At 40.1% G+C, this 20,331-nt stretch overlaps 1 protein-coding gene across 2 annotated transcripts in view; it reads right to left on the reverse strand.

The window, feature by feature from the left end:
* The window catches only part of PCYT1A (phosphate cytidylyltransferase 1, choline, alpha), a 57,391-nt gene that overhangs the window by 5,002 nt on the left and 32,058 nt on the right, over window positions 1-20,331 (reverse strand). For both annotated transcript variants that reach the window (XM_036347459.1, XM_036347460.1), the window contains 5 exons: window positions 11,075-11,174; window positions 4,823-4,939; window positions 4,017-4,168; window positions 1,950-2,028; window positions 1,367-1,509 (listed from right to left, as the gene is read on the reverse strand). In XM_036347459.1, coding sequence (XP_036203352.1) covers window positions 1,367-1,509; window positions 1,950-2,028; window positions 4,017-4,168; window positions 4,823-4,939; window positions 11,075-11,174 — 591 coding nt within the window. The remainder of the gene's footprint in view (window positions 1-1,366; window positions 1,510-1,949; window positions 2,029-4,016; window positions 4,169-4,822; window positions 4,940-11,074; window positions 11,175-20,331) is intronic.

The raw sequence follows: 20,331 nt of genomic DNA on the forward strand, positions 1-20,331 counted from the left end.
AAGAAAGAACTGTTTTAAGAAATAATACCCACTCTGACCTTTCATACCAAAGGGAGGAAAGAAACATGGTTCATCACTCTATTGACATTCTTTTCAGTCTTTAGAACTTCACTTTGCTTAATCTACTCCACACTTCTCTAGCATAACAAGTGAGATATGCTCTGGATGGTCATCTTATACAAAAATGTGATAATTCTAACATCATGGGAATCCAAACTAAACTAAGTATATAGGGTAGGCCCAGTAACATGTATGCAACCAAATGAAGTAACATTTTTAAAGATAAAACATAGACTTAGAACATAAACATGCCCAACATAACCCAAAGCACATTCTAGATGGAGATGTAAAGGGAACCAGATTACTGAAGAATATTGCCAAGAATAAGCCACTATAATAGGTTGAAAGTGGAAGTAGTAGATCTTCGCTTAGTTCATTTTGTATTGGATTTTTCTCCACTGGCTTATTCTATGATTTTAAAAGAGTTGTTTTTAGTTTTTGGAGGCCTGCTTGCTCATTCACAAAATAAAGATGATACTCTTTGGTCCTACCAACTTCCCTAAGGAAGGGAAATGGGGGGGAGGAGTCTTCAGTCAAATGAAAAATATTCTCATAATTTCCCAATCATAGAGGAGTAAGGAAATATGTTTAAATTTTTAAACACCTAAAAAAAGAGAAAAGGTTCTATAGTAGGCGGTTAACAACAGCTAGGGTTTATCTGTATAGATAAATCATATTCACATGAAACCATTTCACCTAGTCATAATTCACAGAATGAAGAACAGGTAAGGAAGCTTGGTAAGCTACTAATGTAGAAGATATAGTTAGCAGCTTTCTTTTTAAATAAACTTTAATAGAGATATAATTTATATACACAAAATGTATAGCAGTTTGTTGCTAAAGGATAATATTAAGCTAAGGTAAACTTTGCTTCTATAAATCAAATTTTAAAACTTAGGTCTATATGTCCTGAGAAATGAATGGCATGCAAAATGTGTGTCACTACCCACACAGGGAGAGGATCCATAGCTTTTACCAGATTTTCTAAAGGACATCAAATAAATAAAAAAAACTAAGAACCACTATTAATGTATTTGATATACATGTTAGACTTTAAAGTTGCAAATTCTCATTTATTGAATTGGCTTTGTGTCTTTATATCAATGTATTAATACTAGACCATAAAGGCAGAAGATGCCTCTGTTTTATATTTGTAAAGAGCTCAGCATAGTGTTATCTGCAAGAATTCGATGAGCTTTTGGAGGAAATAACTACAGCAAACTGAAAAGTAAGTTCAGCTCAGATGAAGTAGGAGGCAATGTGTGTCTTATAGGGCCAGGGAACTCTGGGATGAGGTTGGACTCACGTTGATAAAGCTGACATTGAGCTCCTTTGCCGTGTAGCCCCTCTGTAGGTTCCGTCTGGCATACACATCATAGTCCCGGACAATTCGGGTGATGATGTCTGATGTAGAGATACCTTCTGTCCTCTGTGTTGGAGCAAACATGCCTAACCCCAAAACACATACAAACACTGTGACATTCCAGTTAGCTCAGGCAGCAGGACTAGATGGAAACTGGGAGCAACATTCCTTTCCTTTCCTATTACTAAGGGAAGTCTGGAGATACTGACATACAGAAGGAGGAATGAATCAAAGGAAAGGAGTTAAGGAAAGGAAGGGCTATATGGCCCTAATATTAAGAAAAAGATGGGGCTGGAGAAATTCCTGAAATTAAGAGAGATATCAATAGTAGATGTTTAGTCTGAGAACTGATGGGTCTCAGTGCTATGCTCGCCTTATCCTCTTATCCAAAGTGTGACCTGAAAGTGGATGTTGAATTTCTCAGGGTATAAACTTTTCTCTGTGGAGTAGTCATGTGGCTGAATCTCTGTCACTGCCCCTGAGACTGTACACATCACAGTGAGAATACGCACATCAGCTTACCCACCTGCTTCCTTAATGTGCTTATAAACATCATCACTTCCTGCGGAAGAATAAGGGATGTCATCATGGGCCACAAAATCAATCTGAAAATAAGGAAACATCATTTATAACCCAGATACCTGCTATGCAGAAAGAACCAGTACAAACTCTCAGGCTCAGAAAAAGGACAAAAAGGGGAGGCCATGCCTCAAATGGACATTTTCTCTTTTTATTTTATTTTATTTTTAGAGAGAAAGGAAAAGAGAGAGAGAGAGAGAGAAAAAAAACCATCAATCAGCTGTCTCCTGCACACCCCCTACTGGGGATTGAGCCCGCAACCCGGGCATGTGCCCTGACTGGGAACTGAACTGGCACTCTCTTGGTGCATGGGCCAAAGCTCAATCACTGAGCCACACTGGCCAGGGCTGGACATTTTCTCTTTCTCGTTGTTTTACTCATTAATTCCATGATTCATTCATAAGCCACTCAACCTAATTATTTATGGATCGTAAATATGAAGTCAGCAAGTTTCTCTTTTCAGCTCCTTTCTCCTGGTGTACTAGAGGTGCTGCCTTCACACTGTATACCAGTCACCATGCTTCGAAATTGGGCTGGGTGTGCTAGTGTATGGCAGTGAGGAAAGAAGGACATATCATCCTCCTGGGCGTATAAGAATTCATCAAATAAAGTTTCTGGAAGTCTGAGAAAGAGGTTATTTGTAAACTGGTTTCTCTCTCAGCCCAGGAGAGGAGTGGGAATATAAAAATAGCAACCAAGAACGCTTTTATTAGAATAGGCACATCTATACTCCTGAGAAATGGAAAATCCAAAGACATAAAAGATCTTTAGGTCTCAGGATCTACCATTTTACTAGTGTCAATACCTCTTGCAACAGTGAAGAGACCACTGGCACTGGATCAATAATCTTTCTGAAAAATATGCTAAACCTTACTTACTCCTTCCTGAAGAGGCCATACATAGACCCTTTGCTAATATAATTGCTAATACCACCACACCCAACTCCCAGAAGCCCCTGTGGTGTGAAATGTGCTCATCAGGACTGTGTCAGATATTCTCAGCTAACATCTCAATTACCCATAAATACACTGCTAACAAGAAGAAAAGCAAAATGGAAGTTCCTCTAACTTCTTCTGCCTGGGCCTGCTTGGCTGTGTTACTGAGAATAATCTTACCTTTGGCACCACTAAGTGTTGACGTAGAAAAGCTAGAGAACTGTAAAAGGTGTGTCCTAATCCAAAATGGTTTTAACAAATACCCCTTAGCTTCAGGCCTATCCTTCAAAAGTATTGCTTTTGAAGCACTTTGGCTGCCTCTGTTCCTTTCTGTTTCATTGAACAATTCACCTTCAACATTCCATACACCTCTGTAGAAAACTGACCATATGCTGTGGGTTTCTCAGGCTTGAGGATCTCCAACCTGACCTGATAAATCCTCTTATCTTTTGTAACTACCTTTTACAGGTAACCTGTTGCTTTAATGTGGGATAATTAAAAGGAGGTAAGGGGCTTTATAATACTAACTTGCTGAGCAATAGTGCGAAATCTCCCTGATTTCTGATTGCACACAACTTCTAGCCCAAAATCAAAGCCCTGAAACTAAATTTTAGTCAACACAAGAGTAGTCTGTGTCTATCTGTCTTATTTCCTGGAATGTGAGGAAAGCGTAGCTGGGGCTATGTCTATTCTAAAGAGACTGGTATGCTATGAGGATGGACAACTATAGTGTGTGGTGGTGGGTGGGGATCACCTACCTGAAGCAGTCAATTTCTACAGTGTGACCTGCTACAGTGTGATCTGGACCAGATTATTTAGTCTTCCTGGCCTTGTTCTTATATAATGATTACCCAACAGGATTGTTATGGGGAGAAAATGAAATATAATGTATCTAACCCCATATAAATGTCAGGGATGACTATTAGTAGTAGTAATATCATTGTCATCTCCTCACTGTGAAATTTACATAGAAGGTAGAAGTAAAATAAGGCTAGTGGAAAACTAGTCCAAGTACCAGCAGCCCCAAGAGTTGAAGAAATTCCAGAACGGGGAAAGGGGGCAGGTGCTCAGTTTCTCACCCGGTGCTCTGCCAGGAACTCCGGTGTCAGGGTCCAGGGGGCATTCCTCACCACCTCATCCACGTAGCGGCAGTGCTGCACTGCATCGTAGCGCTCACTTTCGTTCATCACCGTGAAGCCTTTGAAGTTGTGCGTTAGCTCATCACTGCAAACTGAGTTCACCACATCATAGAGTTAAGTCAAAGCCCCCATTCGCTTGACCGCTGCTCTGTCACCAACCTCTCCCATTCCCTGGAGCTGTAACATTTTCCCCACCTGGAGACAAATCTTCTGTAGGGTAGCTCAGTCTGGGTGACTGCTTTCCCTAATCCAAGATACACCTTCAGGAGCAACGCTCACTAAATAGTATGTTCACACTTTGGAGAAGAGAGGCTCCAACAGGCTTTGAAATAAACCTGTCATGCATTTCTGCATCAGTTAAGTTTTATAAGATGTTTTCCTATTATATTTTTATAAGACTGGACTGGGCCATATGAAATTTGTTAAGCTGAATTTTGTAATTCAGGCGATTCAAAATCATAAACTGAAATTCAGAGTGAATGTCATTCTCAAATAGGCAACAGGGGTCTCCTGTGACTACAGAAATTCAGCTAAAAACAGTGAGATAAACACTGGACATCTCAGGTCACTGAGCTTGGAAGTTCTCTCTCCAGGTTCGTATACGTCATGTTTTAGAGAGGCTGTACTAGATCCTTCATTTAAAAAACAAAACAAGACCCAATATACTCAGGTTATAAAGGTAGAAGAAAAGGACTACTATAATTTTTTTTCTGGGCAGCACCTAAAGTCATCAGATGTTTTCTTACCTCCCACAATGAGGTATGTATTAGGGAAAAGGTTCTTTGCTTGCATCAGAGCCCGGGCATGACCAGAATGAAATAAGTCAAATATTCCATCTGCATAAACTCTCACAGGTCGCTCACCTAAATCCAAAAGAAAATTTATCACAAAAATACACTGATTCAATATCTCATTCGACAAATGGAAATGGCACTGTGTGACTATTCCATCCCAGCATACACCTCTCCTAAGGTGTTGTGAGGAGTAACATCACAGACGTCGTTGGCGACAAAGACCTTTTGACGTCATGTCCATGAACTCGGTTAGTGTGGGTATATCAAACTGCTTAGGCAATTGGATTTCATGATTATCTTTTCTTATTTTTAGATATGAAAAGGAAGAGTTATACAACAGGTAAGTCCAAAACTTCAAAATCCTCACCTTCAGTTCAGGTTTAAACTTCAGTTACATATGAACAAAATAATATAATTTGGCTGTTTGCTCTCTCATTTTCAAGCTGCCCTGAATACTAATGACTAATGCTTTGCTTTGAAAATAAGCCTCCATACTATTACCCAGAGAGTAAGGAGTGATCCAGAAAGGTGAGATTAAGAAAGATGGAAGGTAAGTACCAGGTATCAATTTATTGCTCCTTAGTCCCAGATTCACCCTCAATACCTGCTCTGGGATAACAGATGGAATTCCTTCAAGCATTTCTCCTTGACAGTGAGCATGATGTTATACTTTCTCAGTAGAGGGTGATATACCAAGTATTTGAAAATCAACTATATAAATATTCTTCTCTCCATTAGTGAGAATAATAAAGAACTGATTGTCAATTTTTTGTGTGTGGTAGTGGACTAGAAAGAAAAACCGTAAGACTAATCCAAATCCAAATAAACACATAGAGAGTAAATTGACATAATGGTTCATCATGCTTCAAATGATAACTCTGACGAGTCCCAGTACCATATTCCTACTATGTGAATAGAGGAAAAGCTACTTCACGGTAGCAGCAGAATATAACAGTAGGAGTGTCTATATCACTCTGGGAAAGAAGGGCCAGAGTCTCATCAGATATACTGAAGGCGGGGATCAGATACCTGTCTCTCCTGCCTTCTGACTCAAGACCCTGAATCAAGGGGGAGGAAACTGGTTCTCAGGAAGCTTATGGACTTTTCTTTCCAGATAGGTTTATCCATAAACAAGTAGCTTTTAAACTGAGAAATTATATATTGCTGATAGAAATATAAATTAATACAACTTAAGATGGGCAATTAGGCAATATATATCAAAAGTCAAATAACAAATGCTAATACCGTTTGGCACAGCTATTCCAATTCTAGGAATTTATCTCACAGATATATATGTAAAAGTGTATATCATTCATTGCAGCATTGTTTGTAATAGTAAGAAGTTTAGAAAAAAACCCCTAAGTTTTGCCCTAGCTGGTTTGGCTCAATGGATAAAGCTTCGGCCTGCGGACTGAAGGGTCCCAGGTTCGATTCCAGCCAAGGGCACATGCCTGGGTTGTGGGCTCAACTCCCAGTAGGGTGTGTGCAGGAGGCAGTCGATCAGTTATTCTCTCTCATTTTTGATGTTCTATCTCTCTCTCCCTTCCTTTCTGAAATCAATAAAAATATATTTAAAAACAAAACAAAAAACTATCATAAAAAAAAGAAACAACCTAAGTTTCAATGAAAGGCTGAATATACCAAGCCACATTAAAAGGGTAGGAGGATTTATAGATTATTTGTTTATATATCCACAAAAATTGGTAAAACTGGTTGCCCATAAAAGGGATACTGGGTGGCTGAGAGACAGTGGTGAAAGGAAGATATTTCACTCTATATTAACTTTTTGTACTTTATGAATGTTAAGCATGGCAATGTATTGATTTTATAATATAAGAGACAAAATTTTTAAATAAAACAAATACACCAATACAATGAAAAACTGAGAAATAATACGATGAACTAAAAAGTCAGAAAGGTTATACTTCAAGCTTGCCAACCAGTCTCTTTCCTCTGTACTCTTAACCTCTTTAAGCCTGTTTCCTCATCTATAAAAAACAAAACAAAATCTGAGTGATATAATCTCACATCTACATCCTAGAAATCATGACCATGAAGTAACTAACAGACTTCCATCTTTCCTAAACAAGTCCAGAGTGGCTATGATCTCACTTTACTTGATCTTTAAAGACAAAGGATAGAATATAAAAATTAAGAATATTTTGTTGTTTTTCTGCCATTAGCATTCATCAAGGGCAAAGTGAGATTTCCTAACAGTGGAAATAGCATAGAATGCTGTTGATGCAATGGCTATTTGCCAGAAGCTCATCACCCCATATTAGGTCACATCACCACTGAATCCTTTTTGTCAGACCAGTGCCAGATGTGCTTCTTGCCCTCTTTAGTGTTTCCCCAACCTCCCAACTTCTCTATTCCCTATGACTTAACCCCCAGTCTTTGGTGAAACCAGGCTGGTATATTAACCAAATAACCAGAAGGGGCCACTGTTGAACTAGAAAATCTGAGGACAAAGCACAAGTTATCCATTCTTTCACCAACTGGCTATTGGCCAGGATAACCAGACCCTCCCTCTGATTTACATCTGTTGTCTCAGCATATTATTAAGCACGGACCCTTTAATTCTCAAAATGGTCCTGATTTGAATGACAAATTAACAGTCCTTTCACTACTGCTAGCTAACAAACAAGATGTTCTCCTTTAGGCCCAAAAGACCTGCATTTCAATTTATTGTTTCTTTTGATATATTCTCTCAAATACCTATCACCAAATCTATTTTGTCCCCAACAGATTTCCACTGTCCTTCAGACTCTGCTTTTTCTTCCTTTCTCCCAGAGAACATATCACTGATTTTTCTTTCTTTCTTTTTTTTTTCAAAAGAGATTATCTTATTTCTCAAGTCCTATTTGTTTTTTCTCTGGGTAGTGAGTTTTCTCCTAGATCAAACTTCCCTCTTGTACTCCCTTAACCTCCTAAGTGAAAACCTGGGGGCAGAGAGAGGAATGCCCCCTCATGCTAATTATTTGTTTAAAATTCACCAACTATGGCATGTTATATGCAGATTCATTGCTGGCTCATCTGTTGGCCAGCACTGGCATGAATTCAACCAGTTACTCGGCTACTTAACATAAAACAGAACAGGCAGAAGGAGATACAGGAGAAACACTGGAGACAGAATTAGGCTAGCAAACTTTATAGGCTAGTTTGTGCCTATATGTGCCACCTAAAATACAACCAGTTGGCCAATGGTCTTCTATTGTTAATAACTAATGTCTATGAAGAGTCACACCACTCTAGGGTGAAAAGAACACAAAGATGGGAAAACTTAGGTTTTAGCTTAAATTTTATCACTAATTATTTGTTTTACTGTAGAGGAGCTTTTACTTTTAAGTTTCTATGGACCTTAACTTCTTGTTGCAGATAGTATAATAAAGAGACTATAAAGTATATTATCTCAAAAATGGACTACTTGTAAAATTATATTATTCTAAATTTTAAAAAATTAGACTTATTAGTACCTATTAACTATAGGCTTCCAAACTTTTGAAAAGCACATCTACACACACATATGTGTTATGTATCTCAAGTGGGTAACATAACTAACATGGTCAGAAGTGAGTGAGGTACTGAATTCTGAAACTGTGTCATTAGAGTGCATGGAAGTTCTTGCCCTCAGTAGACTCTGCTATCACATCTGAATGTGACCTTTGTACTATTTGGTGGCATTTTGAAATCTGACCTGCCAGCATTACACCTTGTTACAAATAGCCACATGTTTTTCCGTGTTGTCATTTTACCTGCTCCATTAGCCTCTATCCCTCAAACAAGGGGAACCAAACCCAAAACATCACATCATGAATCAGAAGGGTTGTAATCAACATGTATAAACACTTTTGCAAAAGGAAAGCATTCTTTGAAATTTTGAGGATCCAAAACTATACTCCATAGAGCCAAGACATAGTCAAGGGGTATTGGGATCCCTGGCCTGAGACTGTACTGCATTCATTTCTATTCGCATTTCACTATTCCTCAGTTAAAAAGGGAGCAAATATACTAACATAATTAAGAAGTAACCATAGCCCAGCCGGTGTGGCTCAGTGGTTGAGCATTGACTTGTGAACCAAGAAGTCATGATTTGATTCCTGGCCAGGGCACATGCCCAGATTGTGGGCTTGATCCCCAGTGTGGAGCATGCAGAAAGCAGCCGATCAATGATTCTCTCGCATCACTGATGTTTCTTTCTCTCTCTCTCTCTCTCTCTCTCTCTCTCTCTCTCTCTCTCTCTCTCTCTTCCTTCCTCTCTGAAATCAACAAATATATATATAAAAAAGAAGTAACCACAAATATCCTATATAATAAAAACCTAATATGCAAGTTGTTTGACCAGGAGGTCGACTGCTCGCTATGATGTGCACTGACCACCAGGGGCAGCACGGAACATTGTGGGAGTTGGCAACGCAGTGGTGGCAGCGGGTGGCAGAGGAGGCGATGCCGGCCCTGATGGGCCCTGACGAGAGTGGGCCCATGGCAGGATGGTGGAGGAGGTGAGCGGGCAGCACCAGGCCAAGGCGGGTGCAAGCGGGGGTCCAATTGCCCTGCAAATGGCGACCAGTGGCAGTGGCAGTGGCGGGGGGGAGGGGTCAGGGGGAAGGGCGGGTCCTCTGCCCGGCTCCCAGGTACTGAGGGAGCTGAGTGGGGGTCCCGGCCCCAATCAACCCACAGATGGTCACCAGCAGCCGGCAGGCCCTGATAGGATCAGGGCTGGCCCGGGCTGGGATGGGGACCTGGGGGTGGGTGACAGCGACCAACCTCCTGTGGAGCCTGGGCAGGGGGCTGCAACCTCTCACCGGCTACCTGGGGGCGGGGGTGATGGGGACGGAGGTGTGCTGAGAATGCAGGGTGTCCACTGAGCTCGCTCTCACTCCCCCTGCTACCCTCTCCCGGGACGCCAGGGCTCCTGCGCCAGGAAACCCCTGCACTCAGGTACTGGGCACCCATGAGGAGCCTGCCCCGCACCCACACAGCCTCTTCTGGGTGAGCCGGGCCACAGCCACCGGGACCACAGGGGCGGGTCAGGATCCCTGTGGGTTTGCGCAGGAGCCAGTTTGCAAGGAGAGAGCGAGCTTCCCCCCCCCCCACCCCCGCCTTTCTTGCGGTGCCACTGGGCAGCCCAGAGGCCCATGCTGCACCCCAGTCCGCGACATCTGGCCATGCTCACTGCATCTCCGCGTGGGGACTTGGGAGCTGTGACTCAGGCGGAGGTGGGTGCACAGGGGCCTGAGGGCCCCGGTGCTGCCCAGGGCCCAGAGTTCAGCTAGGACCTGCCCTTCCATGCCAAATGCTCGCGCTTCGATCGCAGGCCAGGCCTAGGGACTGCACCCATGCACAAATTTCGTGCACTGGGCCTCTGGTCTTCCATAAAGATTTGTGGCTATAACTGCTTCTTACTCCCTAGTGCTTGCCTGAGTTTGAGTCAAGACCTATGTTTACAGAGTAGACAAAATATTTACTATAGTAATTGAAAAAAATAAAGAAGGATTGAATAAAAGGAGAATTGAAGAATTTATAAAGAAGTAATAACAGCTGCCTATAAGACTGTATTCACAACATATGATCATGGAAGTTCCTATTTATGATGATCCCTAAAACCAATTGAGTATCTAGAATACATATATTATGTAAACTAAGCATACAAATAAAGAGTATGAGCTTTGAAAATAATAAAGTGAGTCTTTAAAACACTGGAAAATGATAATATCAAGAAAGATAAAATTAAGTGATGAGTATCTTTGAACTTGAGATATTTTTGTCTTCTATCATTAATAGCATAATAGCTAGGGTACTTACTGATAGAAAGGAAGATTTGGGGAACAATTTGAAGGTTATTAAAAATGTGATAGCCTGACATATTATTTGGACCTCTGTAAAAATCGATAAGGTTAAAGTCCAGCTCTGCTATATCTCATAACTGTGACAACAGCCCAAGAAGCAAATATGTACTACTATATCTCAAAGTTGTGATAACATCCTGGGAAACAAGTGCCTAACATAATTTAAAAAAATGAAATTTTGTGGAGTAGTTATCCTCCCAAAAGAACAGCAAGGGAACTAGAAGGAACTCATTCCCCCTTGTCCCAACTAGTCTTTATAGGTAAACTGAGGGAAGAATATAGAAAGTGGGCCTAAATTTGATAAATACAACTGAATGCTAAAAACAAAACAAAAAATAATAGGGCATTTACTTACAAGGTGTTCCTCTGCTGGCTTCTTCCATAGTTACCCTGACATAGGGCTTATTAAAGTCTACTTCAATTTCATCAGAAAAAGGAGCTGGCTGCCGTAAGCCCTTAAGAAGAGGAAAGTGAAGGGGGGGAAAAACAGTTAAATTCAATGGAACAAACTGAAATACTCAAAAAATGGCAGCTTTAAAGAACAATTAGTTACTGAATATACTGTGACTAAAATTCCTCCTAAAACTTCATAACATAAAAAAGAAAAGAAAAAGGTATTCCAAAATGACAAGTGAAAGTTGCAACCTTTCACCTAATGGACAAATCACAGTGTCAAAGATAAATGGTTTGCTAATGATTTCAGGGTAAAGACTGAACAAGACTGCTGGGAACAGTCCCAACTAACTGGGCCCAGAATGACGGCTCCTCTGCTGCATGGCAGAACAGCCAACCCGAATCTATGTGACTAAGTTGCCAAGGTTCATAAGCGCATTTTCAAATCACTTCATCTAGTAGACTGGGAAGGCAAACAGCTCCTGTGTGCTTTATTAAGCACAATTATCATTGTGTAATGCTTTGCACTGTAAATATGTTCTAATGCTCATGTGAAGCAAGTAGTATAATAGAAAATGAGGTTCAGAGAAGTTATATGAATTGTAGACAATTACAGTAAAACCTCGATATAATGGACTAATTCAGGTCAGGAGGTGGCCAAAACTCTCTTACTAGTACGTGAGTAGGTTTTCTGAATGCATATGTTAAAAAATTGATAACTTAATTTACCTGTTTTTATTTATGTAGACACATTTGTGTAACTAAAATTAAATATGTATGAAAAGTTTAATTTCACAGGAAAGTGTTCTATATGTATTAAAATCATTTAAAAAAATAAATAAAAAATAAAATCATTTTAAATTTATTCTTAATAGTTTTAGTAAATTCACCAGTCACCAGAGGTAAACAAATGCACACGGCTGGGACGTGGATTAGTGCACATCAGAACATCAACCCACTGGTGTTAAAACTGCTCGAGAAAGAGCATATGTTGGAGCAAAGACAGAGTCTTCAATAAATGGTGTTGGGAAAATTGGACAGGTACATGCAAAAAAATGAAACTAGACCACCAACTTACGCTATATACAAGAATAAACTCAAAATGGATAAGAGACTTAATGTAAGACGTGAAACCATAAAAGTCCTAGGAGAAACCATAGGCACCAAAATCTCAGACATCTCTTGTAGCAATATGTTTACTGATACAACTCCTAGAACAATGGAAACCAAGGAGAAAATAAACAAACAGAACTACATTAAAATAAAAAGCTTCTGCACTACAAAAGAAACCATCAACAGATTAACAAGAGAGCCCATTACATGGGAGGACATATTTGCCAATGATACATCTGATAAAGGGTTAATCTCCAAAATGTATAGGGAACTCATACAACTTAACAAAAGGAAGATAAACAATCCAATTAAAAAATGGGCAAAGGACCTAAATAGACACCTCTCCAAAGTGAGCATACAGAAAGCCAAGAGACATATAAAAAAACTAGAGGCCCGATGCACAAAATTCGTGCAAAAGTAGGCCTTCACGGTCCCTGCTGCCTCCGCCCTGGCTGCCTCGTGGCCCTGCAGCCCTGGCCCCCACCCACTGGCTGTTCCGAAAGGTCGTACGGAAGGCTGTTCCACCGTCTAGTCTAATTAGCATATTAGCTCTTTATTATATAGGATGCTCAAAGTCACTAATCATCAGAGAGATGCAGATCAAAATGACAATAAGATATCACCTCACACCTGTCAGAATAGCCATCATTAACAAATCAACAAACAACAAGTGTTGGTGAGGTTGTGGAGAAAAGGGAACCCTAGTACACTGCTGGTGGGAATGCAGACTAGTGCAGCCACTGTGGAGAACAGTATGAAATTTCCTCAAAAAATTAAACGTGGAACTTCCATTTGACCCAGTGATCCCACTTTTAGAAATATATCCTAAGAAACCCGAAACACTCATCAGAAAGAATATATGCACCCCTATGTTCATAGCAGCGCAACTTACAATAGCTAAGATGTGGAAACAGCTTAAGTGCCCACCAGCAGATGAGTGAATAAAAAAACTTCGGTACATTTAAACAATGGAATACTATGCAGCAATAAAAAAGAAAGAACTCTTACCATTTGCAACAGCATGGATGGATCTGAGCAAAATAAGCCAGTCAGAGAAAGATAAATATCACATGATCTCACTCATCTGTAGATGAACCAAATAAACTGATGATCAAAAATAGACCCAGAGCCTGGTTGGCATGACTCCGTGGTTGAGCTTTGACCTATGAAGTGGCTCAGTGGTTGAGCATTGACCTTTGAACCAGGAGCTCAGGGTTCGATCCCTGGTCAGGGCACATGCCCAGGTTGCGGGCTCAATCCCTGGTGTGGGGTATGCAGGAGGCAGCCAATTGATGATTCTCTCTCATCATTGATGTTTCTATCCCTCTCTCCCTCTCCCTTCCTCTCTGAAGTCAATAAAAATATATTAAAAAAAAAAATAGACCCAGAGACATAGAAGCATGAACAGACTATTGAAACTCAGAGGGAAGGCAGGGAAGGGTGGGTGGGAAGAGATCAACCAATGAACTTATATGCATATATGCATAACTAGTGAACACAGACAATGGGATGGTTAGGGCCTGGGGGTGGGGGGAGAAGGAAGCAGGCTGGAAGAGGTTAATGGGGAGAAAAGGAGGACCTTTTGTAATATTTTCAACAATAAAGATTAAAAAAACACATACACACAAATTGCTGCAGAAAGTCACTCCACAAAACAACAGAACCAACTTGCACACATGATGCAGTGTGATCACATTCTAATCATTCCCAGAACTTGGTAAGCAAATCTAGGTTAGAAGCAACTTTCTTTTTTTGTTGTTGTTAATCCTCGCCCTAGGACAGGATGGGCAACCTTTTTGTGAGTGCGTGCCAAAACCAGCAAAATCTCTGACTCAAAATTCTTCTGCGTGCCAACCCTAATTTTTTGAGAACATGTTACGCCTACTTGCTATCTCTTAAGGTGTACGTATGTGAAGAACATTGAAGAAATAATAAAATTCATTCGAGCGACAAAAGTATAGTATATGATGATGAAAAATACATTTATTTTTTAATGTATACATGTACACTGATAGTCCGACAGAAAACTTTATGACTCTATTTGATATTATCAGTGGGACTTTTGCTGCTGCATCACTGATGACAGAGATTTTACATCAGGTTTATATTTCGTGACCTTCAGAGATATGCACGAGCTACTACTTTCATCCATCAGGCTACTCCTATTATGAGACTTAACAAAATTCATCACTGAGAACAAAGATTCACAAGCGTATGTGGATGAAAACATGGAGAGTAACGCTGTTGCAAAGTTTTTTAAACAGAAAAAATTTTCTGGAATGGCATTCCAAGTCCTCAATAGTTCGTTTTTGACACTACTGAAATTGCTCTTCCCCTCTCTCGTCAATCCATGTCTATGGTCTTTAAGATAACTTGTTATGTAAAATTATTTATTTATCTAAGATGCACCTACACTGAATTTATCTGAAAAATAAAAAAGTCGATATTAAGAAAAAATTGTAAATGGAAGATTATAAGAGAGGGTTTCGAGTGCCAGCAAAAGTTACTGGCGTGCCATGTTTGGCATGCGTGCCAGGGGTTGCCCACCCCTGCCCTAGGATATTTTTTTCCCCATTGATTTTTAAAAATATATATATTTTATTGATTTTTTACAGAGAGGAAGGGAGAGGGATAGAGAGTTAGAAACATCAATGAGAGAGAAACATCGATCAGCCGCCTCCTGCGCACCTCCTACTGGGGATGTGCCCACAATCAAGGTACATGTCCTTGACCAGAATCGAACCTGGGACCTTTCAGTCCGTAGACTGACGCTCTAGCCACTGAGCCAAACTGGTCAGGGCTCCCCATGATTTTTATAGAGTGGAAGGGAGGGAGAGAGGAAAGAGATATGGATGTGAGAGGCAATGGATTGTTTGCCTCCCGCACTCGCCTCCCTCCCTTCCTCCCTCCTCCCTACCCTAGCCAGAACAAACCTGCAATCCACTACTTGGGAATCAAACCGGAGACCCTTCAGTGGATGGGCTGATGCTCTAACACTGAGCCACACTGGCCAGGGAAAAGCATTTTAAAATTAGTAGGGTGTTAATTTTAACATAAGACATATGGACCGGGAATTTCGTTCATTAAATCTAAAGTCCATTAAATCGAGGTCCACAAGATCAGGGGTTTACTGTACTCAAAGGCAAACTGAAATAAGAAGGCAAGTATGCTCTTTCCCCTATAAAGGAAAGCCTTACTCAAGAGTTTTTGTTAACTTTATTTCTATCTTATTCTATTTGATGCTATTGTGGATGCAACTGTTTTCTTAATTTTATTTTTGGATTATACCTTGCTAGTATATAGAAATGAAATTATCTTTGTGTATGTGTCTATGTGTGTAATTTCAGTTGATTCTTGTATATTGATCTTATGTCCTATGACTTTGCTAAACTCAATGATTAATTCTAGCAGTTTGTGTGTTTGGTAGATATTCCTTAGGATTTTCTATATATGAGATGATGTCGTCTGTGAATAAAGACAGCTTTACTTATTCCTTTCCAATCTGGGTGCCTTTAATTTCCTTTTATTATTCCTTCTTGCACTAGTAGGAACATTTAGTAGAGGGTTGAACAGAAGTGGGAAGGACAAATATCCTTGCCTTTTTCCCAGTCTGAGGTAATCTTTCTCCATTAAGTATTATGTTACCTGCAAGTTTTTTAAAGATGTCCTTTATCAGGTTGAGAAATCTCCCTTCTTTTTGTAGTTTGTTGAGAGCTTTTATAATAAACAGGTATTAGATTTTGTTACATGCTCTTTCTGCAATATTGAACCATAATATTTTTGTTACTTTATTAATTATGGTATTATTTTATTAGTTATGGTATATTAAATTATGGTATATTAAATTAATTGATTTTAATATGTTAAACCAATCTTGCATACTTGAGTGAAATCCCTCTTGGTCATGTTATATAAGTCATTTTATATGTTCCTAAATTCAATCTGTTACTATGTTAAGGATTTTTATGTCTATGTTTGTGAGGGATTCTGAACTATAATTTTCTTTTTTTTGTGCTGTTTTTACCTGGCTTTTATATCTGGCCTCATAAAATAGGTTAGTACGTGTTCTCTATTTCCTGAAAGTGTTTGTATAGGATTGGTATTTTTTCTTCCTTAAATGTTTGATAGCATTCACCAATGAAGCCATCTGAACTTGGACTTGTCTTTGCAGGAAGACTCTTAAAGACTAATTCAAACTTTTTTATTTGGGATAGGTCTATTCACATTTTCCATTTCATTTTGGGCTGTAATGATGTTCCCTTAGAATTTGAAATTCTAAACAGATTACATTCTGATTGAAATAAATCCAGAGACCTGGAAGACACTGTTTTGACACAGATAAGGATAGATTTTTTTTAATTAAGTTTTAAAATTAAAAAATAATCTTTTTAAAACCACTTATATGTTTACTTTAAAATATACTAACACTATAAAATAAGCAAAAACACACCCGGCCAGTGTGGCTTGGTTCAATTCCCAGTCAGGGCACATGCCCAGGTTTCAGGCTCGATCCCCCATGGGGGGCATGCAGGAGACAGCCGACCAATGATTCTTTCTCTTCATTTTTGTTTCTATATCTCTCTCCCTCTCCCTTTCTTTCTTAAATCAATAAAGATATATATATATATATTTTAAAAATAAGCAAAAACATTCATTTTTAGATGTGTTATACTTTTTAGAACATTTTTTAGAAGAGGTAAGACTAGATCAAAAACCCAAATGTGCAATTTTCTGAAATTATTAGTGATTTCTCTACAGATTAGAGGAAACAGTTTATCCAGAAGTTAGCACTCAAAGAGTTGCTTAACAGTAATTTGTGTTTCTAAAAGTATATGCTAGTCACAAAATAATACATATTCAATGATTTCACCTATATTAAGATCAAAAACAGGCAAAGCTAATTTATGGTTAATAGAAGCCAGAGGAAAGAAGAAAGGAAGGAAGGGAGGGAGGGAGAGAGGGAGGGAAGGAAGGAGTAAAGTAAAAAAGAAAGAAAGAAAAAATAGAAGCCAGAGAACAAAGAGGAAATTTGGGGGGGGAAAAATACTAAGTAGCAGAGGGTGTGAGAAAGTCTCTGGGAGTACTGCTGATTACATATGTAAACATTTACTAGTACTGAGCTGTACTCTTAAGGTTTGTGCACTATTTATACATAAGTTAGACCTCAGGAAACAGATGATATTTGGCCATAAAAAGGAATGCAGCCCTAACCGGTTTGGCTCAGTGGATAGAGTGTCGGCCTGCGGACTGAAGGGTCCCAGGTTCGATTCCAAATCAAGGGCATGTACCTTGGTTGCGGGCTCATCCCATGAGGGGTGTACAGGAGGCAGCTGATCGATGTTTCTCTCTCATCGATGTTTCTAACTCCCTATCCCCCTCCCTTCCTCTCTGTAAAAAATCAATAAAATATTTTTTTTAAAGAAAGGAGAACCAAGATGGCGGCATAGGTTAACGCCGGAGTTTGCTGCTTTGAACAACTACTTCAAAAGTGAAACTAAAAGACGGAAGGGACATCACCCAGAACCACAGGAACGCTGGCTGAGTGGAAGTCCTACAACTAGGAGGAAAGAGAAACGCATACGGTCACTCAGAGGAGGCGCAGTGCTGAAGTCAAATTCTGAGGTGCGGAGTGCGCGGAGCGGGCTGGCGGCGGAGGGTGCGGTTGGCGTTTTCAATCGGGAGGGAGCCGAAGACTCTGAGCTCCAGATCCGGGCGAGTCTTTAGTGACCCAGACTCAAACGGGAGAAGCGGGACTGTCTGGCTTTGGTCAGAGCGAGTGCAGCTTTCTCTCCGAGCTTTGCAGTGGGTGCTGGGACTCAGAGAGGCAGAGCCCCTGGGGACAGGACTGAGAGCCGCCATAACTGCTCTCTCCGGCCCACCCTGTTGATCCTGTGCGACCTGCCCCGCCCAAGCCCTGCACAGAGGCATTTGCTGGATAGCATCAGGCAAAGGCTAGATTACCACCTCCCTAGAGGACAGAAGTTCTCTCACTGCTGACATAGCTGATTCTCATAGCCACCTGGCCTGGAGGTCAAACCCTCCCTGGTATTAGCTACAACAATCAAGGTTTAATTATAAGACTGCGAACAAAGACCACTAGGGGGTGCACCAAGGAAGCATAACAAAATGCGGAGACAAAGAAACAGGACAAAATTGTCAATGGAAGATATAGAGTTCAGAACCACACTTTTAAGGTCTCTCAAGAACTGTTTAGAAGCCGCCGATAAACTTAATGAGATCTACAAGAAAACTAATGAGACCCTCGATGTTATATTGGGGAACCAACTAGAAATTAAGCATACACTGACTGAAATAAAGAATATTATACAGACTCCCGACAGCAGACCAGAGGAGCGCAAGAATCAAGTCAATGATTTGAAATGCAAGGAAGCAAAAAACACCCAACCGGAAAAGCAAAATGAAAAAAGAATCCAAAAATGCGAGGATAGTGTAAGGAGCCTCTGGGACAGCTTCAAGCGTACCAACATCAGAATTATAGGGGTGCCAGAAGATGAGAGAGAGCAAGATATTGAAAACCTATTTGAAGAAATAATGACAGAAAACTTCCCCCACCTGGTGAAAGAAATGGACTTACAGGTCCAAGAAGCGCGGAGAACCCCAAACAAAAGGAATCCAAAGAGGACCGCACCAAGACACATCATAATTAAAATGCCAAGAGCAAAAGATAAAGAGAGAATCTTAAAAGCAGCAAGAGAAAGAAACTCAGTTACCTACAAGGGAATACCCATACGACTGTCAGCTGATTTCTCAACAGAAACTTTGCAGGCCAGAAGGGAGTGGCAAGAAATATTCAAAGTGATGAATACCAAGAACCTACAACCAAGATTACTTTATCCAGCAAAGCTATCATTCAGAATTGAAGGTCAGATAAAGAGCTTCACAGATAAGGAAAAGCTAAAGGAGTTCATCACCACCAAACCAGGATTATATGAAATGCTGAAAGGTATCCTTTAAGAAGAGGAATAAGAAGAAAAAGGTAAAGATACAACTTATGAACAACAAACATGCATCTATCAACAAGTGAATCTAAGAATCAAGTGAATAAATAATCTGATGAACAGAATGAACTGGTGATTATAATAGAATCAGGGACATAGAAAGGGAATGGACTGACTATTCTTGGGGGGGAAAGGGGTGTGGGAGATGCGGGAAGAGACTGGACAAAAATTTTGCACCTATGGATGAGGACAGTGGGTGGGGAGTGAGGGCGGAGGGTGGGGCGGGAACTGGAAGGAGGGGAGTTATGGGGGGGAAAAAGAGGAACAAATGTAATAATCTGAACAATAAAGATTTAATTAAAAAAAAAAAAGAAAGAAATGGTGGTGGTTTTTTTTTAAAAAAAGGAATGCAGAACTGATACATGCTGCAACATGGAAAACATTATGCTAAGAGAAAGAAGCCAGCCATAATAGACCACTTATTATATGATTCCATTTATATGTAATGTCCAGAACAGGAAAATTTATAGACAGAAAGTAGGTTAGTGTTTATGTTGGGCTGGGAGGGTTGGGAAGAAACGGGAGTGACTGCTAATGGATACAAGTTTCTCTCTGGGGTGATGAAAATATTTGAAAACAGGTGAGCTGATGGTTGCACACCTCTGAATATTCTAAAAACCACTGAATTGTACACTTTAAGTGAATACAGACAGTCCTCAGGTTATGTTGGACTCAATGTACATTATTTCATGATTACGTCACCATCTCCTATTTATTTATTAAAAAAAAAGTTCCGTCATTTTGACGTATGTACATATGTGCTTTATGTTTCTTATTACTTATTTACCACAAGTAAAGGTTGGAAATTGTTATCTTTCTTTTAATTTTTTTTACTGTTTCACTTCATTACTGCTGTGTATGTGCTCCATGTGAGTGACGTAGGTGCTTATGCAGGTGGGTTCCGACTTATGGCGAAAATCGAGTTACACTGCGCCATAGGAACGGATCTCCAACCTAACCCAAAGACCTACTGTATTGAATTATAACAGTATGTGAATTATATATCAACTAGAGGCCCAATGCACAATGCACCGGTGGGGTTCCTTGTCCTGGCCTATGCCCTCTTGCAATCCGGGACCACTGGGGG

This window comes from Myotis myotis, unplaced genomic scaffold (genome assembly GCF_014108235.1).
Source record: "Myotis myotis isolate mMyoMyo1 unplaced genomic scaffold, mMyoMyo1.p scaffold_m19_p_2, whole genome shotgun sequence".
Classification (NCBI taxonomy): Eukaryota; Metazoa; Chordata; class Mammalia; order Chiroptera; family Vespertilionidae; genus Myotis; species Myotis myotis.